The sequence below is a fragment of the Juglans microcarpa x Juglans regia genome, chromosome 6S (assembly GCF_004785595.1).
Source record: "Juglans microcarpa x Juglans regia isolate MS1-56 chromosome 6S, Jm3101_v1.0, whole genome shotgun sequence".
Taxonomy (NCBI): Eukaryota; Viridiplantae; Streptophyta; class Magnoliopsida; order Fagales; family Juglandaceae; genus Juglans; species Juglans microcarpa x Juglans regia.
In genome coordinates, this window is record NC_054605.1 from 14,899,639 (window position 1) to 14,912,366 (window position 12,728).

At 34.5% G+C, this 12,728-nt stretch overlaps 2 protein-coding genes across 2 annotated transcripts in view; both read right to left on the minus strand.

The window, feature by feature from the left end:
* LOC121237034 overlaps positions 1–1,809 on the minus strand; it is a 99,739-nt gene extending 97,930 nt beyond the window's left edge. The window contains 1 exon segment of the mRNA XM_041133585.1: positions 1,496–1,809. Coding sequence (XP_040989519.1) covers positions 1,496–1,592 — 97 coding nt within the window. The 5' untranslated portion in view covers positions 1,593–1,809.
* A 5,683-nt stretch (positions 1,810–7,492) lies between these two features.
* Positions 7,493–11,663, minus strand: LOC121237035 (cation/H(+) antiporter 2-like). The gene is made up of 4 exons (XM_041133586.1): positions 10,866–11,663; positions 9,732–10,721; positions 8,484–9,457; positions 7,493–7,909 (listed from the first exon to the last, which is right to left on the minus strand). Exons 1-4 carry the CDS (start codon positions 11,016–11,018, stop codon positions 7,624–7,626), a joined length of 2,403 nt encoding a protein of 800 aa, XP_040989520.1. The 5' UTR covers positions 11,019–11,663; the 3' UTR covers positions 7,493–7,623.
* Positions 11,664–12,728: the final 1,065 nt, after the last annotated feature.

Sequence of the window (12,728 nt, forward strand, 5' to 3'; positions counted from 1 at the left end):
TGGGGAGGTAGGTGCTCAAATGTAGTAAGAGGGGCATATGGTGTGGGAGTTTGGAAATTTATCTGGAATGGATAGGGAGATTTCTTCTGAAATTTCAGATTAGAGGTGGGAAGGGGAACACGAATCATACTTTGGTACGATATATGGTGTGGTGATGATGCTTTGAAGGATGTTTTCCCTTCTCAGTATAGGATTGCGTTGGATGAGGGTGCTTCTGTGGCTTATTATATGGACATTTCTATTGGTTTTCCTCAATGGTCTGTAAGGTTTATTAGAGCTGTTCAAGATTGGGAGGTGGGGGATATTACTGAATTTTACAATGTGTTATATGCATTGAATTTAAAGGCTGGAGGGGAGGATAGGTTGCTTTTGATTCATTTGGGGAATAAGAATTTTTCGGTCAAATCCTTTTATAAGTTTATGTCGACCCATTCTACTATTGTTTTCCCTTGGAAGATCATTTGGAGAAGTAATGTTCCTCTCAAGATTGCTTTCTTTGGTTGGCTGGCTTCCAATGGAAAAATATTGACTATCGATAAACTTAGAAAGCGTGGCTTTATCATAATGGATCGGTGCTTTATGTGTAAAATAAATGGAGAATCGGCAAACCACCTTCTTCTACATTGTGATGTGGTTAAGGCTTTATGGGATGAAATTTTTACTAGGCTTGGTATCGCATGAATAATGCCTAGGAGGGGGGTCGATTTATTGTCATGTTGGAGAGGAATTCAGGGCAATCGTCAAATTGCGGCTGTTTGGATTCTTTGGAAGATGGTGTCTTTATGTCAATGTGGTGTACTTGGAATGAGAGGAATGGTCGTTGTTTTGATAATAGGGAACATTCCATGGGTTTTAGAGATTTTTTCTTTCATACATTGTTACTTTGTACTTCAGCTATTGTATTGAATGGGATCGGTTTTAATGACTTTTACATTGTTTTTCACAGCTCTTAGCTTGTAATTAGTTCTTCTTATTTATCAAAAATAAATAAAAAAGAAATACAGAATCTTATTTCAAAAATAAGTTTGTAAAACTTATGATTCGACTCAGACATCTTACTATTTTAGCTTGGTTTTTTATGAAGTACATAGATGCTCAACTATACATTTACATATTTCGTTTATGGCTCTCCTATTTGTGGCTCCATTTTCATTATCATCCTTCGTTAGATAATTATCTCTTCCCACTCCTATGACCAATTCAATTCAATACAGCTCAATGTCACAAATCATCATCTCCACCGACCAATGTTCTGTCTAATTATCAATCGTTTCGACAGTTCAATCACCTAAAGAACCATTTCGAGCCCTATAAAAGTTGGAATTGCCCTCACATTCCTAATCGGAACCATCTCTGAGCATCTAACTTTCAACACAGAACCGAAGAATCTTCACAAAAAAAAACTTTAATTAAAAAAACAACCCACAAACAGAACTCAATCAAAGCTAGGGGAGAGAGAGGGCGGGGGGGGGGGGGGGCAGAGGAGGAAATAAACCTTGCCAGACGCTGATCTTGAGGGCCTCCTTGTTGAGGCCCCTCACGTAATTCCCAAGGTACCTCTGCAACAAATTGGCCACCTGTTCCTCCAACATCTTTACCTCCTCTACCTTTTTTCACCGTCGGATCAGATTCTCATTACGCTCAAACCAACTAAAAGGGTACTCCAATTATCGAGATCCAGAGCATGCAGGTTCGAAGAATTCTTCTCCATCAACCTCACAAACAGAGAGACCGACGCAGAGAGAGAGACAGAGACAGAGAGAGCTCACAACTTCTCAAGAGACTTCGGCACCACGTTTAGTGAGAGAAAGAGCGCTCCAAGCACATAGTTGATTTACTTGTAAAGGGGTATATGCGTCCATACGTGCCGGGTGTATCTCCGGTAGCCACTCTACGCAATAAGCTTCCGCCACGTCAAGTGTAAAACACGTGACCTGCACGTGTGAGAAGGGTCAACTATGAAGGTTTCTACGTGGCGAGTTTTTGCGGAGGAGAGGAGCTGTTTGCATTGTAGCAACATAGAAGAAAAGACAAAAGGCGTTTCGCAGCGGAGACGATTTCCCGACAAAAACGTGACCGTCAGAGATTTGGGGAAAGTACCGTTTACATGAGGCAGTGCTGCGGGCGTGGGATTCTACCGTTAAAGACACGTTACGCCCCATTTTTTTTAATTATTTATGTATTAAATTAACTTTTTGAGTTGGATCTTGAAATATTATTTGCTTATCGAATTAACTTGATTGGAGTGTAAATTTAAACTGAAAAATCGAAAAATCAGACTGATTGGTTCGGTTTTGAACTGATCCGGTCTGGAACCGGTTCCTATATTATGAAAACAGGCCGAAACCGGTCCGGTTTCGGTTCCAGAATTTCCGGAACCGGATCGGACCGAACCGGATCTGTTAAAAAAAATACATATATAAAAATTAATTTTATATATTATACAAAATATTTATATATAATATATAATTACATATTAAATTTTTATATATAATATATAATTATATATCATATATGAAATAATTTCATATTATAATTTATAAATTATAACATAAAATGTTAATCTTAAATATGAACATTTGTAATTTTTTTGATCATATGTTATTAATATAATTATATATACGATAATTTTATTATAATTTATAAAATAAAAGTTTAATCTTAAAGATGAAAATTTATTGATCATATGCTTTAAACGTAATATATATATATTAAATTATTAATAACATTTTATTATAAGAAGTAATAATTTATTATATATTTTTTACATTTTAAAAAAATCGAAAAACTGGACCGGACCGAAAACCGGTAAAACCGGATGTACCGGTTTAGGAGGGTAGCCGGGACGTAATCGGTTTTGAAAAATGAAAAACCGGTACATACCGGTTCGATTCTAGATTTTGTCCAAAACCGGACCGGACCGGACCGGTTACACCCCTAAACTTGAACGACAAGTACAAGAGAATCTCTCCGAAAAATAAAAAAAACAAGGTAAAAAGAAACAATTTATAGATTAAGGAAATGTTGGATAATAAGATCAGATAAAATAAGATGAGATGATAATTTTATGAAGAAAAATGTTATTTAACCTCATCAAGTATACCGCTAACGTATTTTTTTTAATATTTAAAAACCGTTTCTAGTAATAAATTTGTATTTTTTTAAATGTTTAAAAAAGTATTTTAAAATTGCTTTTCTTTTTAAAAATGAAGAATGGACTAGCATCAATCCAATGGAAAAAGTTTGGGGCCTACTAGCAGGACCCTTTTGTAAATAGTAGTGAAATTTTTTGAGTTATAATATTGAGTAATGTTAGATACAGTCATGGGTTGTATAAGCGTCGCGAAATCTTTTTGAAAAAGAGTGGAGTCTATCATTAAAAAAAATTAATTTGTCCATCATTAAGAAGAGTGGAGTCTATCATTAAGAAAATGAAGAACAAAAAATGAATGAAAATTCAACAACATTTTAGCAATATCGTGACACTCCTATGAGAGTATTTGTCCCACAAGTTGATAATGGATAAAATGAATTGAGTGCTTTCAATGTGCACCATGATACCTATTTATAGAACATGAGACACTGGTTGGCAAAAGGCACAACCATTGGTAATATAATGGTTGGCAAAATATACAACCATTAACAAGTGACACAATTTTTTGACTAAATCAAAAGGTTGTGTCTCTTGACACTTCCTCGACCATCACCTCCATGAAAAACATCATCATGGAGAGGATGTCATTCCAAGGGGTACACGTTTTGGTGATCATACCCCTTAAAATTACATCTCACTTGATCACATAAAACAGTGATGATCCAGTTGAGATTTTAACTTGGTGCCAATATAAATTTTTCACTACTCAACTCTCATTTGCATACTCTTGGGAACGCTTTTGTCATTACCATATATAACAGCACCCTCCATCATATGTGCTCCCACTGACCACATATAAATAGTGACATCATTTCATTAAAAAAATTTGTAAACGGCAACAATTCTCATTGACTAGATCAATAATAGATATCCCTATTATAATTGACGACTTCAGCCAAATACATAACACATTTATCGACCTGCGTTGAATTTTCATTAAGTACATCCTCTAAAGGCTATTCCTGAAACTTTCCCTAATCACTTTATCGATGACTTTACAAATGATCGACCAATTATTTGGTTAATCAACTTACACTAAAATTTTATTAAGTACTTACCCTAAGGTCATTCCTGAGATTTTCCATAATTATCTTATCAATGACTTTACAAATAACCAAAATTTCATTTGAGTATCACCATAACTCCAAATTTTTAGGCGTCTTCAGAATTTTCTAAGTTATGCATGTCGACCAAGAGGTTGTTTCACCTAAGTTTTTCTCGACCAAGAATTTTCTAAGTTATGCATGTTCTCTGAATTTCTCCAGAGATAATCTTTTGCTCATCTAATCTGCTACCATCTCGGTCGACGAAATAAAATTAAACATGACCTCACCTCTTTTCACTATATCTAAAATATAGTGATAATAAACATCAATGTGTTTTCCCTTAAAACTTTGTGTTTTATTTTTTATCAATAAGATGGCAGATTGATTATCACAAAACATATTCATTGGTTCTGTGGATGTACCTAAATTTAAGTTTTCAATAAAGTGTTTCATCCACCGCAATACTCACTGCAGTACTACAAATAATATATTTTTCTTCCATAATAGACTTAATAACACAGCCATGTTTCTTACTCAATCAAGAAACTGTTATTATACCAAATAGAAATATATATCCAATTATAGATTTTCTATCATTTACATCACTACCAAAATCAGTATCACTATAGCCGATTAATTTTAGATCACTACCCCAAAATACAATTTCAAATTTTTGGTACCTTTTAAATACCTTAATTAGACACTTCACTACTTGATAATGTTCCTTACCTAGATTGGATAAATATCTGCTTACCAATCCTACTGCATAACAAATATCTGGTCATGTACTTATCATTACATATATGAGGTTTCTCACAACTTGAGCATAGGAACTTTAAGCATTTATCTTATTTCCTCCTTATTTTTTGGGCACATACTTTTATTTAAAGCATTACTATTGCAAATAGGTGTACTTAAGAATTTACAATTTTCAAACCAAATTTTTTAAATACTTTTTCTAGATATTTTTCTTTATCTAAATACAACATTTTTGAATTTCTATATCTATAAATTTTTATACCAAGAACATAGGCGACTTCACCCATATCTTTCATTTCAAATTTAGATTTCATAAATTTTTTTGTTTCATAAATTTTTTTGTCTCATTCATCATATCTAGACAATTACTTGCTAGTAATATATCATCAATATATAATGATAATAATGTTAATTTATTATTATTTTCCATATGTATACACAATTATCTAGTAGAGTCATTTCATATCTCATTTTCAAAATGCCTTGGTGAAATTTCAAGTACCACTGTCTTCAAGATTGCTTAAGATCATACAGTGACTTTTTCAACCTGTAGACTTTTTCTTTATGTCCTATAATTTGAAATCCTTATGGATGAATCATAAATATATCATCCTTTAATTCACCATTAAAAAAAGATGTCTTTACATCTAACTGATATAATTTCAAATTCATCCTGACAACAATAGATATGATAATCCTTATGAATGCGAACTTCGTCATAGACGAATATGTGTCAACAAAATTCACCTGGTTGTTGAGTATATCCTTTCCCCACTAAACTTACTTTATACATTTCCAAATTACCATCAACTTTAAATTTTCTTATGAGAACTCATTTACAACTAATACTTTTTTATTTTTTGGAAGATGTGTTAACTCCCAAATATTATTTTTGTTTATCTATTTTATTTCATCTTTCATGGTCTCAAGCCATTTATTTGAATTGATACTATTTATTGCCTCAGAAAAATTTTCAGGATCGTTTTCAAAATTTTCTAAACTGGTATTTAGTGCGTAATGATTTTGAAATAATATCTATAGTCGTCTAGTTCTTGTACTCTCATTGTCTCCAACATGAATACCTGGAAATTGATTTTTATCTAACTTTCTTTTATTTGTATTATTCTGTATCTGAATAATATCTGAATTTTTATTGTTAGACTCTGTGGAGATCTCTTCATTTTTGAAAATTTCTTTCATTCAATTTTTCTATCTCCGATGGATCAATACTTTTTTCCGCTGCAATAAATAAAAAAAACTTTAAAAAATTAACAATAAAAATAATGTAGAAATAATAAATGTGTTCTATTGTAAATAAATTATATACAATAGTTCAATTATGAGAAATTAAAATTATTACAAGATCAATAGTAATAATAATCCTTTGATTTAATCCAAAGTGACAGGCTCGAAATTCTCTTATTATATTTTAAATAAGGAGAATAATAAAAGTAATGTCCCGTTCGAGGATTCCAACGAACTTTCCTTGATGTTTTTCCTTTTTCAAAGAATTTACGGCGAGAATCTCGACTAACAAGTGTTCTGTGTTGATTTGGCACGAAATCTGGAGCACGACGACTTTTGAACGGATCAAATGGGATTGAAATGACTTGAACGATCCAAAATACCAAATCCGGCCCAATTCGGTTCAGAAAACCCAGTCAACTGGTTCAGCCGGTTCAAACCGGGTCCGGGAGAAGAAAACTGGTGGTCAGCGACGCGGACAATGGCTTGGTCAACAACGCGGTTAGTAGTTAGCTAGGCTCAAAGATCGACTTGCAACTCAGCTTGAGTCTGTAGAAGGTGATGAAACGGCGTCATTCGGTTTGGACGAAACGACATTATATTGTTTCTTGCAAGCGGCTTCCAACGTCCTTAGAACGGAGTCATTTCGCTCCTTGCTCAAAACGATATCGTTTGATATGGGAACCGATTTCTCAGCAACCTCCAAAATGAAAATGTCATTTGGCTCTTCACTTGGCTGAACGATAATGTCATTTAGCCAAGATTAATTTGAATCTTGGTGACCATTGGACGATAATGTAACATAAACTCATAAAAAAGAAGAACATAAACGGGCCTTAACAAAATTATAAGTTGTCTTATAATTTTGTAGAATGCAACAAAACGTGGAAAATTGCGGGACTAATGTACCCCAATTGATACCAGACTTATATTGAGAATGTGCTTTAAACTCATAAAGCAAGAGTAACAATGTGATCATTTACTATTTCAAAAATGATATATACGAGTGTCAAATGTATAAATTCTGTATAGAGTTTTAGTAAAATATTAGATCCTACCATAAAAAAGTTTGACACATTTTCATGATAGCGTACACTTTTTTACAAAAGATTTGCACAAGATGAGTACATTTGAAACTTGTCTCTAACATTTATGCGTACTATATATGAGAGGAAGGGAAGGAGAGGAGTTAACAATGAAGAACAATCACAAATTAGAAAAAAAAAAATGAGGGGAAGGAACATGAATGAAGGAGAGGAGGCCATTGGCAAGAGAAAGAGACAGAGAGAACATTCACATAAATTAAAAAACAATGCTTTGTGATAGTATTAGACAAGCCAAGTACTTTGAGCAAATTGTAATTACAAATTTGTTTATTAATGTACATAATTATAAGCTGGAAGAAGTAATAATTAATGATCATGACCTATAAGATCCTTGTTTGAGTGCATGCCTATGTTGTTGAATGACCAAAACTGAGCCATTAATGTTGAAGTCCGAAGAAGCCAAGAGATCTCCAACAGTGCCAAGCTCAGGACACTCCTCCCAGTCACAAATACCGGTTGTCAGCGGTGAGTGTCCTCGCCCACCTTTCCCTACTATGAACAAAGAGTACAAATCCCCAATGTCTCTAAGAGCTGCCACCGTCTGTGCTGCATTGTTCACATACTTCTCCACATATGCAACTTGGCCCGATGACACGTCCCTGATCATACCGATCAGTCGCATATAAATCGAAAAATAATTTTATTTAAAGACTTTTATATCACGCATCATCCACATGCGTGACATAATTTGATTTAGAATATAAATTTTAAAATTTGAATCTTACATATCAAATCATGCCATGTAGATAATGTGTTGTATAAAAACTTTCAAATAGCAATACTACTCTTAAAAATGATTGTTTATTTAGATGATTGGCCTATAAAATTATTTATAATGTATGACATTAACTGATGTGATTGTGGATGAAAAATTCAAGATAAAGAGTAATATCATACTGAGAAATGATAGTTACTGTCGTAAGTGTACAAGCACCGCACAATCATTTTTAAAAAATTGATTATATAAGAGACCTACATGAAAAAAAATTAATATTTTAATAGTAGACCTCACTCTTTTTTAAAGCTACTGCATGACGCTTATGTACTCTATAACTGCATATAGCATTACTATTTTACGCTATAGTTATAAAAAAAAATTCGCAAAAAAAAAACCCATAAATGTCTAGATATGATAGGAAACTAATCAAATTAACGTTAAATGGTTAATGGTACCTATTATAGAAGTCGGACAAGAAGACGTTGTCAACTTCATTAGTGCTATTCCCGTCCTCTAGTCTTGACAATGCCCTTAACACTCCATCAACCCCATCTGATGCTGCATTAGACCCATCCGCTGCATTATCCTTCTGGGAATTGTATACACTTGGTGATGATATTGATGACGACGAAGCTGGGAGAAACCTAATGACAGTCAAGTTTATCCGAGGATGAGCAGCGATGCGTCTACTCCATGCAACAGCCTCACGATCGTCTGGACCGCCAAAGAACAGAGTCGCAACATGCTGCACAGTTTCAGACCCAAGCAGTTGCGAAAACCCAGGAACCCCGTCAATGCCTCGGCTCACAATAACACCGACAGAGCATGGAGCATGGCGAAGAATCTTCTGGTTTGTTGTCCGAACACCCTCTTTCCCACTGTCCATTTTCCCATCAATTCTTTGGTGCTTGTGGAAAGGGAGAAGAATAATCGACACCCGCAAGTCCTCGGCGATGTTACAGACATCCTCGTACAAACTTGTGAAGGATGACACGGCTTTACATAGGTGGATCAAGATTCTTGTCTCTGCTGTAAACGCATCCATGGCGTCATGGATTCCCAGAACATCATTTCCGCCATAGTCTTCCTCGTCGCTAAGTTCATGATCTTCAAGTTCATGATAAGATACATTGATCCTGCGCTTTTGTACGAGTTCTATTAGGTGCATTAAATAAGGATTTGTTGGTGCTTTCTGAGAGCCGCTTAGTGCTGATATGAGAGAGAGAATGGCTGGCATATGACGAGGTCCATACACACATGCGAGCAAACTAAGTTCTTCATCTGCACTATGTATTATTTCAAGGGCTGTCCGCTTATTTCCAAACGATCTTTCGTCTTTTCTCAGCAGGAAAGCTACAATCGGGCCTGAGATTATTGTGTTGACGACTATCGATATCAGCAAAAGATTATAAGCTTTTGGACTCCACAACTGAAACGGTAGCAAAATCATATCCAAATTAGACTTTGCTTGTCACGGTACTTTAAAAAATTATAAGCTATGTACAACATGACCCCTTACAGTTGCCATGGCATGAGCTGATTTATAAGAGATGGTGCTTTTCAGGCACTCCCCTTCGCATAGATAGCATGACCAGAGCTTATTTTCCACATAATGTTTTTAAAAAAATTTTGAATCTGACATGTCAACCGCTAGAAGGGTGCATTTCTTACACCGGTGCGTATGACAATGAAGAAAAACTTACAATGAGGGTCTTTGAACTGGAGCCAATGAAGAGAAGATCAGCATGGCCTTTCAGGTTCAGCAAAAAACCAAGGAGAAACGCCTCCTTCAGTGGAATTTGTAGGTACTGGCAAGCAGCAAGAGTGCCAGTAATCTTGCTGGCAAAGCTCAACAACACCATGACAACAACAATAAGCACATTATTCCAGCTATTCAGAAAGCTCGCATTAACTCGGAACCCAATGTAGCCAAAGTAAATAGGAAGTATGAAGTTGTGAACAGAATAGGTAAGCTTGTGCACCAAAGTCCTTGCTGTTTTACCTTCCTTGGGGAACAACAGGCCGATGAGAAAACAATTCATTAGGCTATTATAATTAGCCCATTCAAAGAACATTGAGCTCCCCACAAGAAGTGACAAGATGAAAAAAAACTCAGGATTTTTCAAGTACTTCTGGTTCTGATTCCGTTTGTTGAACCAATTAGCCAAGTACTTGTTTATAATTACGACTGAGAAACTAAGGAAAATGCAATAGGAACCATATTTCAGGACTTTCCCTGAATTAAAAGCGACAATGAAATTGAAAATTAGAAGGCAAGACATTTCAATTACGAGTGAAGTAACTATTGCCATCCGACCAATGTCCGAGGTATCAAACTTCAACTCCGCCGCCAAACGAATGACAACCGGAGAGGCTGTGTAGGCTAAGATTAACATGATGATGAAAACGAAAGTGAACTTGAAATCACGCTCTTGTAACTGACGGTAAAGGAAGAAGGAGCCTCCCAGTCCAGAGATGAAGCCGAATACGACACCACTGTATGCGAGAGCGCTCACCGCACGTAAGTTGCGTTTTATGTAAGGAATGTCTGTCTCTAGCCCGATTAGGAACATGAATATGATACGGCAAAATAGACCAAAAATTTCATAGAAATCAGCAGAAATACTTTGGAAAAAAAATTCTCTCACTTTTGGAATATTCGATAGCCCAGAGGGACCCAGCACCAATCCAGCCTACAATGAAGAACAACCAAGATGGTACTGTTAGTTGTGACATATATACATGCATGTTTTGGAACCTAAAAAACAAATCAAAGAGAAACTGATGCAAATTCAGAATATGTTTCTGTGTGTTTGAATGATGAAACGCTAGCTTACAAATATTTGAGCAATGGGTCCAGGTTGACCAAAGGCCTTGAGCACGAGGTGGAAGAAGTGGGAGATGACAAGAATTCCAGACACTTGCATGGCCATTGAGGTAAGAGGATTGAAGAAATCCTCTTGACAAACCATGCGGTGGGTGGCGTCCATTTTCTTAATCTGTCTGCAAGGGAACGAAGAATCGATCGAGGAAGACAAGAAAGAGGGTAAATTCACATGCAATTTCGTATTGTTATAATGGTTTAGATCCCTTTTTCACTAATGGATCAATGAGATCCGCAAAAATTCAACGTCTTTTTTTACTTTTTCTCGTCTTTGTCATCAACTTTGGCATCCTCGCATGATAAATAACAAACATTTTTTGGGGTGTCCTAGATAGAAAGAGATCTGCGAACCGCAGTATTGGCAGGATTGAAAAGACTGATCATCAATGTATGAGGATTAATTAAGGAACTGATGTTCAGAGGGAATTTAGACACCTGAGATTCGTATCGGCCCCTTGATATGGTGATGTATGGGCTGGGAAAGATGATGAGAATTAATGGGTGCTACGTGAAGAGAGGGATGCGAAGAAGCATGGAAAGAAAAAAAAATGAATCTTTGCTCTGTGCGTAATCTTCTCCAAGTCTTAAGCGTTGATAGATTAATTCGTAATCGAGAGGAAGAAAAAGAGAAGAGCATGAACGTCGAGTGTATGAACGAATTATTTATTTGTGAGAATGGAGATCGAGGAGAGAACAGAAAGTGGAGTTTGTCTTCCTCAAGGGAACGGCCACACAAAGTTGTCTTTTCCAAGAATAGATGTAGTGGAATTTCTCTCTCATTTTACCAAATGTCGTGTTTTTAAGATTATTTATATAAAATATATATATTTTTTAAATTGCATTCAATGCATGTATGGATTTTGCCTTTTGTCATATTTTAGAGATTGAATTTATCATTAAAAACTCTCATGTTATATTATGTATTTTTGAGTTAAAATAATAATAAAATATTATTTTTTATTATTATTAATTTTTTTCTAAAATTAATTTTTTTTATATATATTTTCTAATTAACACCCACTACGAAGATATTGAAGGTAGAGTGAGAAGAGGGAGAAAAAATTAATAAAATAATATTTATAGAGTGAATAATGCATCTGTAAAGATGTATTGACACTGTTTATAATTATAAACATATTTACATAAATATAATCCAATGTAGTTTTAATAGTCTAATTAGGTAAATATGTATTTGCATTTACATATACAAAAACCAATATCAATGCTCTCGTGATGCAATTCTTCCACCCCAAACCGCCCAAACCGCCCAACATTTTTTCACTGTTCAAGTGTCCTCAATTTCTTGGGGAGACTAGGTGTGATGAACATTCTTCCGAGGTAAATACTAAATACACTGCATCTCTACCATCGATGTGTTGTGCAGCCTCCCCTTTAGAGGCATCACAAGCTGTGTTTGGATGTGATGTTAAATTGAATTAAATTGAATTGATAAAATAGATGTGAAAAAATTAAATTATTTATTATATTTTATATGAATTTAATAACCAAAACGAAACTTAATCAAAGTCTAAGGAATTGTTTGGGGTTATATTAAGAGTTTTAAAAAGTGTTTTTTAAAACTTAGATTGTTTCAAAACGTTAGGTCTTTAAAGAAAAAATTAGATTGTTTAAATCTTACATATTAAAGTATTTTCTAATATCAAATAAATTAAAAAGTACATTTAAAAAAATATTGTATTGATATTTTTCTTCAAATGTATTTTTTTCTGAATAAACCAAAATATAATTGAAATTTTAAAAAGACTTAATTTCTACCTCAAAAAATAATTTTTTAATTTGTTTCCAAACAAATCTA

Excerpts from the sequence above, each read along its gene's own strand:
- LOC121237035 (XM_041133586.1), bottom strand. The coding sequence starts at position 11,018 with ATGGACGCCACCCACCGCATGGTTTGTCAAGAGGATTTCTTCAATCCT. Across the intron at positions 9,458-9,731 it reads CCAGTTCAAAGACCCTCATT|TTGTGGAGTCCAAAAGCTTA; the intron begins GTAAGTTTTTCT and ends CTACCGTTTCAG. Across the intron at positions 7,910-8,483 it reads TTGTCCGACTTCTATAATAG|GGACGTGTCATCGGGCCAAG; the intron begins GTACCATTAACC and ends CGGTATGATCAG.